General features: G+C 39.2%; 1 protein-coding gene and 1 long non-coding RNA gene across 4 annotated transcripts in view; one reads left to right on the top strand and one right to left on the bottom strand.

Moving 5' to 3' along the window:
* The window catches only part of LOC135414583 (uncharacterized), a 29634-nt gene extending 24372 nt beyond the window's left edge, over positions 1-5262 (bottom strand). Inside the window, exon 1 of the long non-coding RNA XR_010430730.1 lies at positions 5039-5262. This is a non-coding gene — a long non-coding RNA (uncharacterized LOC135414583). The remainder of the gene's footprint in view (positions 1-5038) is intronic.
* The window catches only part of KITLG (KIT ligand), a 57483-nt gene continuing 38925 nt past the window's right edge, over positions 5234-23791 (top strand). For 2 of the 3 annotated variants that reach the window (XM_064655496.1, XM_064655495.1), the window contains exon 1: positions 5234-5802. In XM_064655496.1, coding sequence (XP_064511566.1) covers positions 5788-5802 — 15 coding nt within the window. In that variant the 5' untranslated portion in view covers positions 5234-5787. The remainder of the gene's footprint in view (positions 5803-23791) is intronic. The other variant, XM_064655494.1, reaches the window with a different exon arrangement.

Raw genomic sequence — 23791 nt, forward strand, 5'->3', positions numbered from 1 at the left:
GAGTAAATTGTCCTTGTGGGTTGGGTATTCCATCATTTCAGAAACAAAACAAAGGTTTGTACTCTGGTAAATTAAGCTGTGCTGAACACTGTTGAACATAACCAGTAGCAACTACCACAGCATGGTGTACACAAACTCGAGGCTTGGAAAACAGCCGATCTGTCCATTCCCATGTTTACTCAGGTCTCTTTCTGACAATGCCAAGACCAGAGTTGGATGGGCACCATTCATCCCTGCAACCTCCCTCCCCATAGAAGGAAACAGAAGCATGCAATCAGAGTAATCACAGCGCACTCCAGCAGGTCTCCCTGATCCTTCAAAATCACAGTATGTAAGTAATTCCTCAGAAGAAAACATAGTGATTTTGAGTGTAATCCCAGCTGAATCATCACAGACATGAAAAAAACCTATGAGTTAAGACCAAAAAAATCTTTGAAATGCTGCTGTCCTCTGATCTTCTTGGAATCAGTGGCTGCACAATTTTATGAGAGTTTCAAGGAGCCTCACATTTCTACTAACGTCCATTAACATTGGAGAGTCATCATAAGACAAAGGGGCATTGCTAAGGATCACAAAACTCCATCAGTATCAGCTTTTCCCAGGTTGTGTTCTCCATGTACTACTTCTTTTCTATCTGAGAATTCTCCCATGCCAGTGAGATCTTCAGAGGTTCATTTTAGACCAGGTTAAAACTATAGTATATGGAAAGAACAGTAGAAATAAGCTTTCATGGAAGTCAAGTAATGGTCACTTCTTAGTATCTGCAGCTACATTTTTCCAGGCTCTGATTGAGTTTTAACAGCATCAGTGCAACTTCCTATTTTTGGCTTCTCTTCCTTGCCAAAAAGTTTTCTTAGTAAAACAGAGTATCCTTTGCAGGTTAAATAAATTGGCATTTTACAGCAAAATAAACCACTAAAGACAGAAGAACTTTTATGCTTTCAGTAAAAATCTATCATTCCTTCACTCCATCAGTATTTCAGATCAGGATGGTACTCAAATGAAATCCACCTTCCTTCTAGAGACACCAAAACTACACTCTAGGTTTTTCTACCTGCTTGTCTCCATAGCTCCTTCTGGAAAAATAAATCTTACACACAACTGTATAACTCTAGCCTCCTTCACTGGCACTTCTTGAACAGATTTCTAATAGTTTGAAGCCACCTGGCTCCACTCTTATGCTGCACTTCTTAGTTCTTTTTCTATTGGTTAAATGATTCCCTCACTTCTAATGCTAATTAGTTTGCATGCTCAGTCTTTTCTCTTGAGTCGGTAGGTTTCTTGGGTTGGTGGACCGTGAGTCGGTGATCATGATCTCCTCCTGCTAGAATTACATTTTACTCAGTCTGAGCTGATTTCAGCACAGTTGCTGAGTTGGCTTTCTTCATGGCCCATAAATTCTGCATTCTTTGTGTCCATTATCTGTGCTACATTTTTCTTCCTAAGCTTTTTAACCTCCCCCTAGGTCCAAGGTAACACACAGGCAATAATACCACCTTTATCTTATCTCAGGTTCCCACTGTGGTGGCTTAACTTATAGTCCAAGTTCCAGGTATCCGCGGAGGCATATTCAGGGGGGCTTCGGTGGTTTTTGGTGGTCACAGGTGGCATCTGTGATATAACTTTGGATGACCTTTGTTTGACTGGTGATATGTGCACGAGCAGTTGCTTCTTTACACAATTTGCCACAGTGGGAATTTTTGTCTGGATGTGTTAACCAGGATGTACTAACCAGATCTTGTCTCTGTCAGGCTTGGAATTAGCAAGATCCTGTTGCTCCATTCTGTGCCTATCTCATGGCAAAGTCCTTCTGTGGCCCTAACAGTGTTTGAGAGAGACAACTGTGCTCTTTAGGTCCTTAGAGCTGGTCTGCCAATTAGTCTGTCAAATGAACTGGCCAGCTAGTGATTTTATCATATAATAACATCATTATCCCTAAAATGCCAGTCTGTACTAATATATTATGAAGAATCAGTTACGTAGAAACTCCTTTTGCAAATCAAGCTTTAAAGCCAGGTCATGTGAGTGAAAAAAATGCACCTGAATCCTGTGCTCTTATGGCAGTCAAATAAATAAAAGTGGCTCCACACACAGTGGTGTATCACTTACTGATTAGTGATACTGAATAACTGCAGAAGTTCTGTTGTTTGTATAAAGTATAAAGGATATATGATGCTCAAAAGAAACCAACAGTCACTTTGATAACCATTAAGCATAAGAAGGCTCAATTAGAAATTCAAAATATATTTTTTGATTCAATATTAAAGTATTAACACTCAGTTACGGTTGTGCTCTGAGATTAGAATAAAGGAGTTCTCAATCACAGAATAACATTAGAACATTTTATGGAATCAAAGATAGAGAAGATCTCTTAAAGAGATAGTTATCCCTATGTACTTCTTCAATGTCAAATTAACTCATATAATTTTCTGTAGATCTTGCAAATTTGCAAGATTTTTCTTTTCCATGGAGAAGTTATTCCTCTATAATTAAGTACTTTTGTAAATAAAACCTAAAGAAGTTTGAGGGCAACTTTTGAGTTTCTTGGCTCTACATAACTCAATTTTAATGCTTATTTTTTATTTCTATGTGCCTCGTGTAGGTTAAGAAAGCTGGTACTTAGTACTCCATGTCCTTAAAAGAGACCAGGGACGAGGGAATTAACTGAGCTAATGCTACAGACTGGGCCTCTGTGACAGCAAAGCCTCCACATGCTCAGAATCTGTAACCAATTAGATTGGATTAGTGTGCTATCTTTCTAGTACACACACACTGGTGTTTACCTTCACAGTTTAAATAGTTTCATAGAAGAAATTTTTCAGTTTTCCAAGCTGACACAGAACACTTTTTAAACCAGCAATTTCAGTGGCCGAGGTTGGATGTGATTCTGCATATTCCCAAATTCCAACTCTTCCAGCCAGCAGCCAAGCTATCAACAGACTGAGTGGGGTCATTCTTTTCAGAGCTAGAGCTATAGAAAGCACTGCAGATATTCCTTAAAATTTCAGAATAAACAGCATTTAACAGCCATTTCTTAGCTGGAGAAGATGGTGAGGGTCTTCCATTCATGTTAGACGGGATAGGCTTAATTTTCAGTTGCTGTTATTTCCATATATGCTGAAGAGTATTCCTGGTGAGGACAATCCTGCTGAATGGGTGAAACTAAATCCTATGAAGAGCTGGAATGACCAAGACTGTTTTCTGTGAAGGAACAGGTTTTCAGAAAACTATGACAGGGGCCTGTACTCACTCTCAAGCATTTAGAAATACAAATGAGGTAGGCCATAAAAGAATGAATGAAGTTTGCAATTGTGCTTTGGAAACCTACCGCTCAATGCACTAATGGTCTATGGCTAATCAGTTCTCACCTGGTAAGTCAAAAGTTGGTACTATGTTGGAAATGGGCAAGACTAATAAAATCGTGCTTTCTTATGGGTTGTGGGCATAAGTTATTAATGAGTTTAAACTATTAAATTCTGAACTTCATAGAAAAGACTTCCCAAACGAAACTGAGGACAATGTCAGCAGTAATACTCTTGCAAATTGCCAGCACAAAGAACAAATGAAAAGGGCGTTATTCCACTATAGCTGGGCTTGGTAAAACGTAAGGGCAGGTTCAAGAAGTTGGATCAGGACAGAGAGAAAAGGTGCATGATGTCAGGGTAGTAAAGAAACTTAATTAGGCCCATTCTCTCAAGGCAGAGAAAGACCAGAACTGTTTTCCATAAGGTAGGTATCTGCTATGACAGACTGCTCTTTCACACTTTCCAGGGCTTCTCCCCAGGAGATTAAATTGGTCATCTGTTCTGAGGAGGAATTATGCCATAACATTTGAATTTCCTGGCCCTATTTGCTAAATGTGTAGACTGTGGAAGCTGCTTTGATTGACCACTACTAGGTGATATACAAACTGTCCTTTCAGTGAGTGAAGTCCTTGATGTTTTTTGTTGTTACAGGCTTCCTCCCTTTCACTGCTTGTGTATTGCTTTAGAAAAAGAGACTATTACTATATATGTATAAAACAGTCTGACAAAGCTCAGAGAGTAACACCAGAACTCCAAGGCGATTCATCACAGTAATAGTCAAGAAATGAAAAAAAGTGAAATATTTAATCAGTACTGTCATGCTCTAAAGAAAATTATTGACCTATTTTTCCGGATTGGATGTAAAAGCAAAAAAGAGATTAGTTGTTTATCTGCTCTACTATGAAACCCAAATATATAGCAGAGTTGGGGATGGGTTTAAAATCTTTCTGTACCTGAACAGCTCACCTTTACTTTGGCAGAAATATAGCCTTTTAAAATTTTATCATTAATTCTAGGTGAAAATTAGACAAACTTTTCTAATGAAATCTCTTACTCTGTACTTCGAGCATACCTAATCTCCCTTAGGAAATGACCATTGACTTGGGCAGACTATTCTTTTTGTTAATGTTCTTTTAAATTTTCAGCAAGCATCACTGTCTCAGGAAATACTAGGTCCATAAACTGCTCTACTTTCCATTCAGTTCACGCTTAAGATTTAATCCATGTTAACCTCGGAACCGTTTTCTCTAAAGAGGACTCAAATTCTGTGGCTACTGCTGTGATGGATTTGCCAAAAGACCCGACATAGTAAAAGTTGTGCGTGTAAAAGTTGTGTGTCACTTTTCCACACCCAACATTAATACATTATTTACACAGGATGCAAACTGTAATAGCATGTGAAAAAATCTGCAAGATCACCTTTAACAGAAGCGTTAGGAGGCACTGCTCAACAATTTTTTCTGTGGCTGAAACAAGTAAAAGGAGCTTCTAAGCTCCAGCTGAAATGCTCATCCCAGTACCTAACTGCATTCACCGATTATGGGAAGGTAGCGTTGGAATGGCCATGGCAAAGCCGGGGCTGCCTCCCGGCCCTGCGCGCCGCTCCAGCGGCTGCTACGCTGAAGCACCGGGCAGTGCTGGAAGCTCCGCCAGCCTCCGAGCCCGCTGCCCTCCCGCCCCGGGTCGAGGCGGCGCCCGGCGGCGGGTCCCGCCGGGGGCATCCCTCTTCTTACCAGCGTGAGTGGGGGGACCCAGTCCAAGGGCTCGGCGCCGCCCGCCTGGCTGACCTCGAGTGCCGCGGCGGCTCCTCTGCGAGCTGCCACAGCCCACCTCGAGGGAGGCCAGAGACCCCCGCCCCGCTCCGCCGCGGTCGGCTGCGGTCACCTCTCGCGGGCACCGCCGAGCCCCCAGGGCACCGGGCGGGAGCAGCCCTCTGCACCCACCCCCACGGGGCCCGTACCCGGCGCTCCCCGCCCCGCACGCTCCCCGCCCTCCCCGCATCCCCGCCCGCTGCTACCCGTGGCGGCCCGCCCGCGACCCCGCTCCCCTCGGGCGCTGACAAGGGGCAGGCTCGGCTTGTTCCTGCCTCCAACTTCGCCCAAGTTAACTCGGGTTTCCCCCGCCCCGCAGGGTCTGCCTGGCCTCCCGGTCCTCCGGTAGGGAGAGAGGGAGGGAGGGTGGGGAAAGGCGTGTCCTTGCCTGGGCTGCCGCCGCCGCCACCGCTGCCGGAGGCAGATCGGAGATATAAAAGACCTGGCCGGGGTCCGGTTGTGCTTTCAGTCAGCGCAGACGCTCAGGTCGTGGGGAGGGGGCGCAGCGGGGCGCGGAGAGCGGCGGCGGGACAGGCGGAGGCAGCGCGGGGCTCGCCGTGGGCAACCCCAATGCGTGGACTATCGGCTGCTGCATTATGCTGGAGCTACAGTTCCGCTGAAAGGAGTTTGCACACGGCCGGCTGGGCTGGACTGCAGCGCTGCCATTCCTTATGAAGAAGGCACAAGTGAGTGCGGCCAGGCTTCGGCGGCGGGGGGAGACTGGGGACACCCACCTGCCCCGCGGCGGAGCGGGGCCGGGGGCGGCTGGGGCGGAGGGGCTGCGCGACCCGGGGCAGCCGACCCGTAGAGAGTGCGCGTCCGCGGGGGTCGGTGGGGGCTGTGGCTCCCGGGCTGCCCGAGAGGTGAGGGGCGCCGAGGTGAGAACCGCTGCAGTGGGTGAGCGGTTTGGAAGAGTGAGCTGGGGGGAGAAAAGAATTATCACTCTGTCTTGCCCTCGGCGCCCGCAGCCTGTGGAAAAGTTGTAGCAAGCGACCGAACCGTCTGCCGAGACCTGGGAGACCTCGGAAGGCGGTGGGGAAAATTGCCGTAATAAATCAGTTGTCTGTGTTACCCGTGCGAGTGCGAGAACACGAAATCGGGGGCAGCAGCGCCGTGGCTGCGGTGTTCGGTGTCTCTCTCCCCGCACGCTGCCCCAGCGTGCGGCGCCTGGTGGGTGTCGTGGGAACCCCGGCATTCCGCCCCTCGCCCTCCCGCATCCCGCCGGAAAGTGCCGCTCAGTGCCTCGGCGTCGGCCCCTGCCATTATTTCTCCGGGTTCTGTAGAGATTTCAGTTGCTATGCTGTGCGTTTTTTAGAAAGAAGGATAGAGACAGACACGAGTGGAAAATTGTAACAAGAAGCAGCTCAGGGAAACTCTAAAGGGAGAAAGTTTAAGGCTGGTCTTTGCAAGGTGCTGATACCCTCAATCCTGGTAAACTCCAGCGAGAGCCAGGACTGCTCCGGGAGAGAACAATGCATGGACACGCACACCGCTGCCTCCGCGCTGGGGGTTTCTGCCTCCCCCTTTTCTTCTTGGTTAGAAGCAAGATACTTTTTGCTTCCGTCTGTTTCTTGACAACTGCTGGGTCGCCTACACACCAGTAGCCTGAAGACACCTCAGCATGCAGTCATTGGAAAAGACATAAAACATATTTTAAAAGAAAGTGAAAGATCTTACTGAAGTATTTTGGGCAGTTAAATAATTTATCAAGAGATGACAGGAATTAGAAATAGTCACTTTCTGAAATATTTAAATCTCAGCTGGCCAAAGCACTGGAGAATACCCATGTTTAAGGAGTTATAACCTGAAGACTTAATTTTTGTGATGCTGAAGTACAGTGGGGTTTCATCTTAAATTATCAGCTCTGATTTTTAGCAGTGTATATCCATTGCTATTATAATCCATTCCCACTAGATTACTAAAGATGCCTTGTACCTCAAAGCTGTTGTTTCAGACCCTATATACAAGTGTCTTTAAATATGCTGAATAGATTATTAATTGTGAAGGGCCTCTTAAAGTCTGAGAGCCATGTTTATGTGTGTTTAGTTATATGCATTCATTTAATATTGGAATGGATAGCAATAAAGTCACAAGATTTTTATCCTAGCTCATGGAAGCGTAAAGTAGGGCTGTTTCTTTCATGAAGAAAAAATATTCAGCAAATGAATGAAGATTTATGAGTGCAAGCAGTCAAGTGTTTTATTATATTCAAACTGTAAACTTTTAAAAATTAATGGAGTACTTCTGCAAATTTAGAGCAAAGCAGGAACAATCCCTCTCTCCCAATAAACGGGGAAAGAGAGGCAGTCTTGGCGTTCAGGACCATATGGCTTGACTCAGGGGCTCACAAACCATAGCCTATGGAACAGTTTCTTGTCATGGTGGTGAAGCATCTGTCAGCCTTCAAGCAGTTACATTTCCTGCTTTTTGGATGCAGTGACAGACTCCTACTTCTCCAATTATTTCCTATATTTTAAGGATTAGCAAACAAATGTGATACCAAACCATTAATCGTTCCCAGGGGATCAGAACAGGAGATACTTCAAGAAGACTTTCCATTAAAATCATGAAGACCCTATGCAAAGAGAGAGAGCAAGTGAAGCAGGTACAAGAAGGTAGACTTAAGCACATGGGGGCACTCGACACATTAAAGTAAATCTTAATCTATTTGCTGTCCTGTGGCTACTTGGGTCATTGCCTAGACTCGTAATTGGCATAGTGAAAAGAACAGGACTGGAAAGCCAGGAAAGAAGTTAATATTTCTTATAGTAAAATATTCTGCAATAGACATAGTACAGAAAGCAAAAACCACAACATCACTGAGTCTTGAAAAGACTTGGTAATGACTGGATAGTGCTTAAAATAACTCAGAGATTCTGATGTTTAAGGTAATGTTGCACAGGGACAATATATAACTAGTGCAGCTGAAGGAGTAGCTGAGTCATACATCAGTGCAATGAAAGTGCTGAAAGAAAAGTTGTGCTGAATGCTAGACTCAAAGTGAGCAGGTTGGTCCCTTTGTTTAAATTAGTCTTAACCTGAGAAACCACTGGAACTGCAGAAGCATGTTCCCCAAGTGTCAGTTCTAGAAGTGATGTTTTTGAAATGATGTAATTTGATAGACATATAATCCCCCTGTTTTAAACATACCAACACCTGGATTTTTTTTTTTTTTTTAAAGTCGTAATGTCTTTAAAAATGTGATTAAGCATTTAGGGTCTAGTCATACAAATCCTTTTTCAATGGGGCTATTTCCATGAATTAATCTTATTGAAGGATTACTTGGATGAGAGGATTTGCAGGCTTATATACTTAGTAATTAAAACTATTGTCAGAAGTGAGTTTATGTCCTTTTGCATGTTAATATTAAAAAAATTAAAATATCATTGATGTCTGTACAGCCTTTTACATTTTATATAAAACAGGATGAGTGATGCTAGTGTGATATGATCTTGCAAAAAGGTGTAGCAGTTTTCTGATTTGCTTGTTCATTGTTTGATTTGAAGATAATCTAAATAGGATTAAGTTACTAAGAAATATGCTGCAAAGAGGGGTCACCTATGGGGTAGCTCTGAAAGCTGCTGATGTTAAGGTATCACAGATACATGGTTCAGGCACTTGATCTGCAGTGACTTAGATGCACATCCTCTTAGAAACATCAGTATTAAAAACATCTTTGATCTCAGCTCAACTTTTTACCTCTGAACGTGCACATTATTGCTAGTTGTTCTTAGACTGTCTTGTCTGCAGTATGCTTATGTCACTGAGGCGGAAGCCTGTGTAGAATTTATTTTGGACCAGTACCTGGAAAAAGAATTAGACACAAATTGCCCATTCCAGTTTCATATGAACAGGCTAAATCAGAAACGCAAAGTAGATACCCGATACCTTGGTGCGAGCTTGCTTTTAGGGGAAATAGCGTGCTCTGATCACCAATCTTTCTTGCTCATTCTGCAAAAAAACCCTGAACATTAGGCACTGGAAGACATTTGGAGCTCATGATGGGTATAGATCTGCTGCTCATTAGATAGAAAAAGAGAATTTGCTGGAACCAGAAAGATGTTGTGCTATTCACATTGAGCAATGGGTTATGTCTCCTCTGATCCCTTTATTTTGACTCTGCTTAAGGGATGCCAGTTTGTGAGTACTGCAGCTGGAAGGAACATCCTGGAATAAAGAGTCATATGGGGAATAAACAGCAGCTGACCTGGAAGACTCAAGGGGGGGCATTTTGTAAGGCATGTTTAGTGATCTTTTTATTTATTTTTTTTCTTCACCTCCTTGTATTGTGGGCCTGCAAGTTTTTATCTTTGTGAACTATTTGGCACTTGGCTTTGTAATCTAAACTGAGGCCACTGACCCAGTTCTGCCATTGCACTGAAATCTAGTTTCTCCTTTTATGCACTGAATGTTAGTCCTTAGGTACAGTTCTGTAAGCTGGCAGTGTCATTCTCCAAGCTTTGTTGTGTGATTTAATGGTATGCTGGCTCATGTAATTGCCATATTGTACAAAAGTTAAGAGTTGGCAAGATGCAGCCCTTGGCTTTGGACGGGCAATGCTCAGTATGCAGTATATAAACACAACACCCATTTATTTGAAGCAAGGCAGGAAAAATCTCTCTACGGAATTCCATTTGAGTGTTGTGGTAGCTGACATGAAAACGAAAGTGCTTGTTTTCGCCCAAACCTGAGGTTAGTCAGCCTTTTAAACACTGTAGATCTGCTTTTTTTTTTTTTTTTAATGGTTGGTTGTTTTTTTCTTCATGTGTTTGTGGGAAAAGGAGATGGACAAATGTAAGGTAAGTGGAGAAGGGTAACACTTCTCTTTAATTTTGTTGTTTGTCCCGTGCTTGTATTGCCTACCCAGTCACATGTAAACCTGCAAAACCAACTTTTGTAAATATCACCAATGCTGAAATAACTGGCTGCAGGGAGCACATGAAATACAAACTTCTTTGCTGGATGGTTTTACTTATTGACAAATGTAAATAGTATCAGACATCTATTAGTATGTAAAGGAAAAGATGAGAAAACAAAAATAGTGTTAAATATTTTATTCGATTCAAGCTAGTAGCATCTATAATATCAAGAGGTCGATGACAGTAGATATGCTAATGAAGACATTATTTCTACTGTATGTCTAAATACAAGCCGTTTTAGGAATTCAGATTAATGAACACTTTGGATCACATTAATATAGGAAATAAATTGACATCTAATTTCCTATTGTTATCTAATAACGACTGAGTGAACAATTGGTTGCTGTTTCAGTTTAAACCATGTTTAAATTATACAAGGTAGGTGGATGTGGTAATGATTTTAAATCTGATTAGGAATTTTCTGCTCTATATGCATTTTGCCATTATTGTTGCTGTGTGGAGCAGACCTAATTTTGAGTGCAAGGTGAAAATAGCATCAGATCTAAGATGTCACTGCAGGTATTGCCTGAAGAAGGCCCTTGTGGTTCTCACAGCTTTGCAGCCGTGCTTTGGAGCACACTGTTTTGCAAAGTGGGTAAATCCTGAGCTTCCAACTATTTCATCACCACTTGAAGTGACATTAAAAGTAAGACCAGCTGGTGCAGGCTTGTGGGATCAAATGCGGGCTCCTCCCTTGCAGGTGCAATAGCTGATCACTAATTCACTGTGGCCAGTGCTCCAGGTCTTCTGTAGACCCAACTTTTACTCATCTCCTAGCACTAAACTTTCTCTGCTGCTAAAGAACACTTGTCAGCATACAGGGACTGCAGTATTTGGTTACTTTTCTCCGTTTTTTGCTGTAAAACCCACTGGATGGAGAAGATCAGGTTCAGGACCCTCAAGATCATATTTAGCCCAAGCCACAAAAGCTACCCATTCTCCTACCTGTATAACAGTCATTCACACTGTATTTCTTAATGTTCCAGTGAAGCATTTCTAGGAGTCCAGCTGGGTATCTCAGTACTATTCTACCTTCACTGGCTTTTCACTGATTTTGGGCAGCAGAGCTAGAAAGTCAGAGAGGGGAGAGTGCTAGCAGTCTTGGAGTTGGGGCAGGAGTGGGCTACACATTTTAGCTTAGACTGATGCTCTGCAAAGCCTGTAGGTTTAGGCTGCATTGTCACAATAGGATGAGTGTACAGAGATCACCTCTGGGTTTGCGAACAACCTTGATTCAATATGGACAGAAAAAAAGCTAATCTAGAAGAATTTACATGAGCACACTCACTGAAGTGAGACAGGTTCACATCTTTTCTTGAGTAGCCTCTTAGGTCTCTGGGAAGGTTCTACTATCTAGTTTGTCTTGTTGAAGCTGTTATGTTGAAGGTTTATTTGTTCAGTTTTGAGGGTGGCTTACATATGAGCTAGGAATGTGGGGGAGGGGACTGTATTTCAGACAAGTCCAAATTCACAGATTGTGAATCATGCCACCCTCTGAACCTCCATTCAGAAAGATTTAAGCATTTTCAAGTCAGAGTCTGAAAATATCAGTCTGTCGGTCCTGTCTGTTCATGTAGCTTTGCCAGTCCTGTGTGACTGAACCTGGCTTCAATGCAATCACCTTAACTGTCTCAGTGACGGTAAACCCTCATCCGGCGCCTTATTTAGTGGACCCTCTGCTTTTCATTTGTTCTGTTAACATCAGATCCAGGGATATCAGTTCACTGCCAGTTAAGGCCAGGGATAAGTTTAGTCCAATTACCTTTATCATCTCTTTAGGTATACTTTAAGAAGCACCGTAAGTATGGCTTTAGAAGCACCCTAAGTATAGTTTTAGAAATATGTTAAGAATATGAGTGTATTTATTGTGGACCTACATTCTGCATTTGCTGTGTCTGGAATCTCTCTGCTCGGTGAAGTGAGGATTAGTTGTGCTGATAATCTTTCAGTGTCTTTCCTCCTAAATGAATGACACTATTTTGTAATTTTTCTCACTATCTTGCGCTTCCTTGGTAGGAGCAGACCAAGGTATGTCTTCCATTTGTGTTTGCAGCGTGATACATCATTGCTGGATGGATTCTTTGGTCTGTTTAGGAACACATGACTTCTAATTACTTCTGGGAAAAAGTTATTCAGGCAGTATAAGTCAGACTGTGAAACTAAGTTGTGCATGTCCTGACAATCTATCTCTGTTTAAAACAGAAAATGAACTCTGCAAACCATGCAGCAACTTTTTTTGTTAGAGTTGCTTCTGGAAAAAAAAATGAACTTAATGATGTGTAAACAGCACATACCGAAAATATGGAGTAATACCATGATATAAAAAGTTTGTTTAAAAAAAAGTTAATATGATATATAAATAAACTGTAGTATATTAATATATAATATTAATAGAAAACAATAAATATTATAATGTTTATTGTTGTAGAGTGCTTGTAAATGTAGAAGTTTTAAAGTGTGTAGGGAAGTTTCTTCCTCCATTTCATGTTGATCCAAAAAAATTCCTGTCTCTTTATGGAGATTTCATAATGGTGTATAAAATGGGAGTAAGATATCAAGGTGCTGACTTTTGTGGTCTAACTGAAGTATGACACTAAGGAGTCAGGCATGATACATTTAAATTAATAATATGCTGTATATATGCAAAATAATTCACTAAATGAAAAGAAGTACTTAGAAATTTAGGGAGATTGAAATTTAAACATGCTAATAGTCTATTGTAAAGAAGTCCTAAGTTCCAGCCCTCTAATTTCCAGCCTCCATTTACTTGTTATTAAGTGAACTCAGCAAAATTTGTCTTTTGCATTAAATGGCAAGCAGACAATATTATGCATTATGTCTTTAAACTGATATAGATCTGAATGTCAGTTCTTCCTGAGATTTGTTTTTCTTTTACTACTTTGAAGCACGCAGGAATAGGAACATTAGTCAGCCAAACAAAATTAGGAAGCTTGTATAACACTGCTTGGCACCATATTTCATTTGGATTAAAAAATATGTTCCTGAATAAACAGAGCTTTTTGATGGTTATTTTGAAAAGGAGGAAAAAAATATATCCAGTGTTCATAATTGCTGTCTTTTTCAAGTTACTGTGGTTCAGCAATGTGTGGATTGCATTTGCATTCTAACAACAATAACTATCGGCACTGTAGCTGACACTAGTTTAAATGGTTCTGAGGGGTATTGCTTCCTTTTCAAGGAAACACAAACCTTTCTTGTAAACCGTAAGCTTAAATACTGTCACTGAAGTTGCTTTGATCTTCTGTATTATAATCCCTGGGAAAGAATGTGTGCTAGATTTGCCACGCAGTCTCTAAAAATTCTGACCATAACTGTAGACTGTTCTAAACTTTAGATATATTTCTTTGGTATTTGTTCCACTAGTAGCATAACACTGCTCAGTGAAAGCCCTTGTTTCAGGCTACTAAACAGGATACTTGGTTATCCTGCAAGCTTCTCTCTAAGGGAGAGGTCCCCCTTAGGATAAAAAACTAACTTTGTTTCTTTGTGCACCTTTCCTGACCTCCGCTCTGTTTAAGTCAGCATTCTCACCTCCTATAAACTTCAGCACTTCTAGCATCTAAAATACCAAAGGTGTGTATATCAGCATCTTTTCTCCCATGCAGTTTAAGCTTCATCTCCAGTGAATGTTCTCTGCATATTTTCATAGGAGTCTATCCAGTGGCCATTTTTATTTCCCATTACCTTTTTGAGGCCCACTTTAAATATTAGTCCTCTGAATAATCTGTTGTTATTGTATTTTGTCTCATCTTTAAAAATAAAGTGTCTCAGGTTTAGAATGAATCCACTGTTCTGTGGGATGGGTTGCATTTTTGCATTATGACACTCACCAGCTATTACTACAGTTTGGAGGAGCCCTCTGAAATATTGGTCTGCCATTTCTAGAAGTGCCAATACCTTTTACTCTGTAAAGTCAGTGATTTTCTTAATATATTCAGAAAATTCTTGCCCCCCCCCCTTTTTTTAAAGTCAGATACTTATTGAGACCAAAGGAAACCCTTTTAGAAGTAATTGTTATTACTTTACGCTGTATCTCACAACTTTGTTACCTAACCAAGTCAGAAATACCTGATTCGGTGATTTCATTTGACCTTTAAAAAATTCTGGCCTAAAAAGTTCTTTCAATCAACTGAAATGAATTTCCTGTCTTTCTTCTTTTTCTCTTCTCACACACGGGTTTTAAGGATCAACTAGACATTTGCCAGTAATAGTCAGATTGTCTAGAGTACTCTTGGTCATTTTCCACTTTAATGTGATGTTATTGACATTTACAAATGGTGACATGTGAAGTTAATATATTTTATCCTACTAAAATCTAGTTTATTTCTGTTGAAACAAGTCCATTGCATCCAAGAACATTATTTCAGTTACTGTCGAACTAGTATCTGTTTGAAGTGCTAATTATCAAACAATTATATTCTTTTTGGCTTTATTCACTATGATAGTCGTCTTCTCAGAATGCATACTCCATTACTTTTTTCAAAGTAAATGGCACAATTCCTACAAAATTGGGAAGAATTTTTTTTTCTGTACAAGTTGACAAATATCACTCAAGTAATCTCGCTAAGAAATGGCATCAGTTATGAAAATACTAGTCTTACTTTTTAATGTATATACTCTAAAATTCCAGTATATGTCCTGTGGAGATTTACATGAATCTTTTTGATGATAGGTTATATTTTCTGTGACTTTGATATTTTCTTTTCCTAATTAAGGAAGCAAAAAAATTTTATAATAGGCCAGGCAACTTAATGTGTGTTCTTTAATAAGAGTGATCCTAGGAAATATTTGAGAACTAGGTGTAAAAATAATCTAAGAAATCATGTCATACTGTGTTGATATTTGTATGAGTTTCTCTATCAGTGCATCTGTAACAAGGATGCTGTTGAAATGTACCAGAATAATTTCGCTACTGACAACTGCATGTTCTAATTCACGTGAATACTTTTGACGAAATGTAAAGCTCTATAGGGTGTAATCACACTACACATGATGTACAACCCTATTTTTTCAATAAGTAACCCCTATGAAAATTATCAGTAAAATTAAAGTAAAATAGCAGTTTTTTCAAGATGTTGCATTCTGTTGTATTATTGCAGATGCTGTGAGGATACCTAACATTTTGATTCAGTGTATTTAACTGTGTTACTGGTTTAATGGAATTATATTTTATAGGCATGTGTATCTAATAGGCATTTATATTTCTTCAAAACTGTACAGACTTGGGGAGCTTTTTTTTCTCAGATTATTTTTTTTCCAGTTATAGCTGCATCTTAATAGTCATACCAAGCTGCAAACTGAGTGACTCAACTTCTTTCAGAATGTTTATCCCACAATTTCTGTGTTTTTTAAGGAAAACCATAGGTGGAGATTCAGGTTTAAGATTAGATATTTACAGTTCTCTCTAGTTAGCATAACTCAAGCAAAAACATCCAAACAGCATTTGAATTACATTGATATTAATTCTGTGGTCACAATTCCACAATGACAAAGATAGCTGGGATATATCCTATGTCTCTTTGCTGTAAGCTGAGAGCACTTGCATGTTGGTATATATCATGGAATGTGCCTGCTCTTCCTGGAAACGTAGGAGATTATGGGGAAACACCGATACCAGAAATGCTTTGATGGAGTTTGTAGTTGTCAGCCTATACAAATCCCAATCAAAACCAAAAACAAACTAAAAACCACCCAAAGAAACACCCTAAACCCACTCACAAACCCCCAGGATGTTAAAAATACAATTTATGTGAACAGGTCTAAAGTTTGGAGGAGGATATAAATTATAAATCGGGATTATACATCAGGTTAAATTTAGAGTAAAGGCAAGGTGTTTCTAACTTCATAAAAATAGGTGATCCTGGTGTTTTTATATTTTTTAAATTTTCTTATGTATATAGTAACTCTTAACACATTAACTCTTAGTTCTTGTCTTTAGAGTCAATGAATATGTTTAAAAGAATTTTTCTTACCAGCTTGCCTCTACTGTTGTGTTGTCAGCAGATCTTGCTGTATTTAAATCATCAACCTTGGTAGAAAGATGATGGGAACTCTATATTAACAGAGTTCAATGAAAGGAGTAGAAAAACCCAGTTCCTGTAAAAGAAACATTTTCAATACACTAAAAGTCTTTGTATATCAAAATGGATGCATAAGAAGAAAGAATTGAAATTACTTATTTAGATTTTTTTTTTTTTTTAATAAAGATCTAAGAAGAAAATCCTAAGTAGCCCCATACTGTATCTCCCTTATCATAACAGTTTGAGGAAAAACTACTTAGGACAGAAAGCAAAGTGTAGGAATAAGTCATTAATTTGTAACATGGCAAAAACCTAAGAGGTAATATTCTCTAATTGTCACTAACCTCATATAGTTCAATCTGGTAAGAGGGTTCACAGATTGATGACAATATGTGCAAGCTACATAAATTACTCAGGTTAATTGAAACTAAAAGAGATTCTGAGGAACTTTGTTAAGGTTTAGAGAAGATAGGAGAACAGATGGCATGATGGCAAATGGAGTTCTTTGTGTTGAAGAGCAAGGGGATGCATTTTGGAAGGAATGTTTTGAACTAATTGTAACTACATTAATAATGGCAGTTTCAAATAGTTATAAAAGCTACTTACAAGCTCTTTTTAAATGTTCCTGTAGCAATGCTTGGTCAGGAAAAATGAGTGAAAAATCCCTGTGTTGTACCCATAGTAGAACAAATCAGCCAACACAATGGGATGCAGTAGGAACAGGAAGAAATTTGAAAGGAGAATGCTTTTATGATGGTGATCGTCAACGACCCTGGAAGAAGTTCTGTTTTCCCCATTGGAAAAAAAGAGCATAACAGAAATAGGGGTCCAAAAATAAGCAAAAGTATTATGTGGGAACAATTTGCATATGAAGGGGACTGAAAGTTGATGGCAGGAAACTACTGAATGATATGCAAGAAGTAGAGAGAATGATGGCTGGATATTACTTGGTACAAGAACAAATAAATATTTAATGCAGATGAAAATCAGAAGGTGCTGAAAAGGGCAACCTTCACCCACAATTACTACTCTGGAAAGGTTTTTGACACTAGATATAATAAGATTTGAAATGAAGCTTCATATATGTTAAACTGAGCCTGAGGGTCACTTCCAGCAAAAAGGGTAGTCCTAGTATTCTCACCGTTGCACATCTCATTTCCTTCTCCCCTCATTCCTCAGGGATTACTTTTTGTCTCTGAGCTGAATTGGCTAGTCACTGTCCTTGAATTTACTGACTTTCTTAGGGGTTGGGTGGATGTCAGAGGGAGGGAAGCTGTGGAGAAGGAGATGCTGAGAGCCCTCTCTCAGCAGCAGGAAGATGTTAGGTTGCTTCAGACCATCTCATTAACCTCAAGTGAAGAAAAAGGGATTATACACTTAAGTAGGTAAAAAGCCATGGTTACTTGAGTTTACACTCTGAGCTTGAAAGGTTGTTTATCTTCTAATTCATGTGATTAGGAAGAAATTTTCGTATGGGCAATATGTTCTGTAAATGTCAATGATCAACTTTCTTCAGATTTTGTTGGCCACCAGACCGATCATGTACCAATCTGACACTTCTTATTTTCCAAATCGTCATTGCCTTAATTGTACAAGTCAGATTTGGCCTAATTATAAACTCAGTTTTATATACAACCATCTGCCAAAATTACCATCTGTAACAATTCAGCCCTTAGCTTTGAGAAAAGGAAAACACTTTAAGATGTATTGTAGCTGAACTCAAATTACATGTGAAAATAATGACAGCTGAGACATTTATACTGAAAGATCGTTCTTTTAACATGTGACTATGAATGGTGAGAACTCAAAATTTTCTGCAAAATTGTCATGTTGCATAGCTCTAATCATCGAAAAACAGTGGAGTTTCCACATACTATCCCTGAAAGATACTCTTGTACAGCACTTCAGTATCAACAGGAAAAAGCACTTAAAAGTCTGTTGTCCCCTTTTAGGGGTGCATAGGAATCAAAAATATACTTGAGTTTCTGATGCAGTAATGCAGTCATTGGCTTTTTGTGTTAAAGGAAGCATTTTGATGAGTCCCATTGCATTTTTTGCCATCTTCAACTTACATCGTCCTGGAAAAAAGAACATTACATGTGGGTTGAAATTCCTAAAATGGCTGTTCTTACAATTGGCTTTCTTCAAACAAACAAACAAACAAACCAACCAACAACAACAACAACAAACCAAACAACAAAACAAAACAAAAAAACCCCACATATGACTCAGGAAAATAATTTCAGAAAGAACTTTTAAAATTAACAATGGCACGATACATTTTAGTAAATATTGAAAAACAAGGACATTTTTACCATGTGAAAATATTTTCAGTTTAGATAAAAAACTTGAAAAAAATATAGTAGATTTTTTTTCTTACTCATATACGAGCATAATTAAGACAAGGCAAAATGTGTTTGTAATTCCAGCTTGCTGAGGTAAATGGCTTATTGGCTACCCAGTGCTTCCATTGTCTTGCAAGCATACTTAAATGTTTTGAAGATTAGTTTCTAATTTGATGTGTCACTTACCTGATTTGTCAGCAGTCCCAAAAAGAAATGTAGATCCATTCTTAATGTACTATTTTGTAATAGCAATGTAAATGTAAGATTGTGCTATCCTTTTACCTTAAAGCTAAATTGTTCACTTTGGTTTTGGGTATGTATAGGAAAACATACAATTCAAATTATGTAGGAAATAAAATGCTGTCTGAGAGCTTAGAGCATTTTTGAAAGTAAAATTATTTACTGGGTAGCCTTCATAAAAAAATATGAGAGAATTGAGTTGAAATCAGGATCTTGAAAAAGTTGTGGTCTTTTTTGTTTGGTTTTTTTTTCCCCAATCAGAAAATATTTCAAATCTGATTTTCTTTTACTCTGTGTTATTTGGAAATAGATGAGATAAACTTGCATGATTCTCACAAACATCTCTTGGAGCACTACTAGTATGTCTAGCTCAGCTGGCCAGGTACAGTGATAAGAAGTACAAAAGCAGTATCTAGTGAAACCTCAAAAATATATCCTTTTAAATAGGTTTAGGGAGAATCTAAGCCTAGCAATGTTGTTTTGAAGGGCTCAATGAAACTTTATTTGATTATTGATAAATATGGAATCATGGGCTCCAAGTTTTTGAGTGATAAGGTTTAAATTTACAAATTTCCTAGAGAAATAACCTAACAGATGTTATGCTAGCTATTAATTAGCTAACTACTGTACTAAGAAATGCTATGTACAAAGAGGAACAGAATTTTTGTTGTGACAAATGAATTCAACATGTTGAAAGTCTTCAGTGATTTTCCTGTATCTCCTGGTGAAAGAAGATGAAAACTTAGCACCAAAGTCAGGAGATGCAGGTTTCATTTTTCACTTTTGTTAGTTTTCAGTATGCTGGCTTTTAGGCAGGTTTCCTGTAGGTGCTTGTAATCTTTTCCACTGACAAATTGTCTTCCTGAAACTTTTTGCAGTTTTTGTAAAAATTGACTATAGATTATTGTTAAAATGTCTGCAGTGGTTGTTTATGGGGCCAGAAGCTGACTTCATTGCCTAACAACACATGTTGTTGGAAACAGAACATGGTGTGGAAAGGGTTATGTATTTATCTTAAAACTCAAACTGATTCTAATAAATGAGGCACTGTTATGTTGAGTTTTCCTGATTCATTCTCTTATGGTACATACTTGGTCTTCTGTCTTCTATTGTCTTAGCATTTACAAGATACTTGTAAAACATTGCATTAAATCTGTAAAGCCATGTTTCTAAATCATGAATAGCACATCATTATTAGACATTATGTGGAATATAGTAAATTTCTCAGTGAAATGAAAATTAGTGAGAAGGAGCAGAAACTCAGGCTTCACTATGGAATACCATAATCTGGCCCCATTTTTGCAGCTGAGTTATGTAATGGCATTCCCTTTTCCTAGAGTAGATCAGTGTGTGCAAAATCCTTTTCATCCCTGTTACATGCCCCAAGGTAATAGTTTATGTTTGGAGTAGAGCTTGTAAAAGTATGTTTTGAATTCTAAAAGAACTACTAACAGCTTTTATTACTTATGTTCAAAATTTTAGGTGTCACTACTGATGATAGAAGGAAACCTGAAATATCTCTTAAGTATTTCCCAAAAGATCCAAGATTTAAAGCAGTGGAAAAGCAGAATGGCCTTCTTTCATGGATGTTATAGTTGGTGTTGAAAACTTTTTGACCACAAGCCTGGCTAACTATCTATTTGGTTTTTGGGGGGTTTTTTACACCTCTTTGTCCTGGTTTCAGCTGGGATATAGTTAATTTTCTTCCCAGTAGCTGGTATAGTGTTGTGTTTTGGATTTAGTATGGGAATAATGTTGACAACATGCTGATGATTTTAGTTGTTGCTAAGTAGTGCTTACCCGAAGTCAAGGACTTTTCAGCTTCTCATGCCCTGCCAGCAAGAAGGCTGGGAGGGCATAAGAAGCTGGGAGAGCACATGGCCATGACAGCTGATCCATACTAGTCAAAGGGATATTCCGTGCTACATGGTAAACTACCATATAAACTGGAGGGGAAAGCTGGCTGAGGGCAACTGCTGCTTGGTAACTGGCTGGTCAGTAGGTGGTGAGCAATTGCATTGTGTATCACTTGTTTTGTATATTCTAATTATTTTATTACTATTGTTACCATTATTATTTTCTACTTTTTCTGTCCCATTAAACTATTTATATCTGAACCAATGAGTTTTCTCACTTTTACTCTTTCAATTCTCTCCCTGATCCTGCTGGAGAGGAAGAGTGAATGAGCAGCTGTGTAGTGGTTAGTTGCCATCTGGGATTAGACCATGACACTCTTCACAATACAAAATCACTTCCCTCACCAACATACATGTTACATCAGAATTTGAAATTTATCAGCTGAGGTTTTGGGGGATCAGAGTGAAAACTTCTCATTTCCTGTTTTCAACCTTTTTAAATTGATGCAGGTGCTACTGTCTGGAATATATCCAAAGAAGCCAGCCTTTGTGAAAGTAAATTTGGAATACCTTTTATGTCAGCAGTTACTTATCAATGGGAGAAACTGCTCTGAATAATGAGGAGAGATCCCATATAAAAGTTACTTGACTTACTGTTGATTTGCTCATCTTCACTTTAAAAAGCAACCACCTGACTGGATACTGCATCCATTGTGACAATTGCAACAATACTCAGTAAAGGCTTAGGGTAATCCTCTATTTACATTTGCTGAAGCGGAGAGAGAAGAACCTGTGAAACTAAGGTATTGCAGAGAATAAATAAGTACAATTTCTAATCTGAGAAGAGGTAAGAGAAAGAGAATGTTTTGTTTATTTTCCATGAGTTTTTTTTTTTGGGGGGGGAGGGTGTTTATGCTGCTTTTGTGTCATGAAGCAACGAAAGTTAAATAGACTTTTAATTATGCTTAAGAAAGACTTAGATAGTAGGGTTGATCTTCACAAGTGCATGAAGAGAACAAACCAGAAAGACGGAAGTAAAAATATATAAGCAAAGGAGCAGCGTTGCCACAAGAACACATTGATATAAACCACTGCCATACACTTAGACTGGATAGCACAAAGCTTTTAACCATCAGAACAATGAAGATCTGGGACAGTTTCCAAAAGATTCACCTCGAACCCTGTGTTCAGTTCTAGGCCCCTTACTACAAGGAAGACATTTAGGTGCTGGATGGTGTCCAGAGAAGGGCAATGGAGCTGGTGAAGGGTCTAGTGCACAAGTCTTGTGAAGATCAGCTGAGGGAGCTGGGATTGTTTAGCCTGGGGAAAAGGAGGCTTGGGGACACCTTATCGCTTGCTACAACTACCTGAAAGAAGGTTGTAGCCAGGTGAGAGTCAATCTCTTCTTGTAAGTAACAAGCACTAGAACAAGAGGAAATGACCTCAAGTTGTGCCATGGGAGGTTTAGACTGGACATTAGGAAAAAGGATGGTCAAACACTGGAACAGGCTGCACAGGGAAGTGGAGTCTTCAACCCTGGAGGTGTTTAAAAAACAGGTAGATGTGGTGCTTAGAGACATGGTTTAATGGTGAACTTGGCAGTGCTGGGTTAATAGTTGAACTCGATGATCTTAGAGGTCTTTTCCAACCTGAATGATTCTGTGATTATTACCTCCACTTCCACTCCTCCCCTCTATTTAGTTTTATCCAGTCCTATTAAAAATGTACGCTACTTTATCAAATTACCTGAAGTCTACAGTGACTCTGAAAGCTGATATCTGCTGTGGAGTGATGGCAGATAAAGTCAGTGAAGAGATTTATGCTCCAAGAATACTAGTCTTCTGAATGCCTGTTGAGGAGAACTGCCCTGTATTCTGATATCACCCTGATATTACTGATATCATTTGCCTTAGTAGCAGATGATGCCAGAGCTTTTCTGGATGGACTACAGAGTACCACATTTGCTGATCTTGGTCATAAGATCTTCACAATGATAGAGGGACTGAGGAAAATGGTTGGTGCTGAATCCCATGATCTTTATCATGATGCTAACTATATCATTAGTGTACCCTCTGTTTCTTACCTTACCCTGAGTGCCCTGGTAGACCACCAATGTAGACAGCAGCTGTAAAAAGTCAGTATATTAATAGTCTCACAATATAAAGTGTAATACTGCTGTGAAAAATTATCACCCATCAGCACTGTCAAAGCTTATGCTGGTGTTGGCATATCCAAGAGATTCAAATAGTATTCTTTAATCACATCTAAGCTTGTAATTGTAAGGATGTAATACAATTAAGGTAGGTGGATGAAACACACTTAGTCTCGACTATACTGGCATCTAGTTTTAATCTGTGTTCAGAAATTATCCTCTTGTAATGAGGTGTCATATCAAGCAGGTCAGAGAAATTAGTTCTGAATTTATATCCCTATAAAGATACAGCACCAATTGGGGGTGTTATCAAACAAATTCAGTGTTCAGAAACAGAATAGAATGAAGTACCAGGGAGGACATTTTCATCATGTACATGAGTTTTAGTGTATGCCCAGTATCAAAATGGCTGTTGTTCTTGCTCTTCCTGATAATTATATTTTTTTTCATTTATTTTGGCAGTGTAATAATTCTTCCAACCTGAATTCCATGTAGTTTGTAGCAGATGGAAAAGATCCAGTACAGAATTTCTGAAACAAGTTTTACTCCATTTCCTTTACTGGTGCTTGAAGGTCTAAGATTAAAAAAGGTTACTTTGTATATATTTTCATTGTAATTCAAAAGAATATTCAGCATAGTGGACTTTTTTTGCATGAACTTGGCAAAGATGTAAGACCTCTGAAATAAATCTTCAGAAACAATCTTTAATTAGGTACCTTATTTAAGAGAATGTCTTTTCATTCCCTGAGGAAGTCAGATCATCTGTCTCTATACAGTGTGACAAGCTTGTCCTCCCTGCAAAGATAATCTTGTACGTTACGTTGCCTTCCCCTTTCAATTACTTAAAAATGCCTTTGGATCTATGCTAGAAAACTCTTCAGTAAGTTCCCAGGAGGGAAAAAAAAAGACAACTTCCTCTTTGGAGTTTATGGAAGGTTTTGTTGAGTCAACTGAAGTCTGATCTTCTGCTTATTTCTATTTTCACTGTGCATGTATTTTGAATCTCAGTGTTTTTGTTAACAGAACAAGTACAGACCTTTATCACTCTAAAATTAGATAGAAAAAATAAAAATTTCAATAGCAATCCTGGATGATTGTTATGGAATTTTACAACTGAAATGC

Source organism: Pseudopipra pipra, chromosome 5 (assembly GCF_036250125.1).
Source record: "Pseudopipra pipra isolate bDixPip1 chromosome 5, bDixPip1.hap1, whole genome shotgun sequence".
NCBI lineage: Eukaryota > Metazoa > Chordata > Aves > Passeriformes > Pipridae > Pseudopipra > Pseudopipra pipra.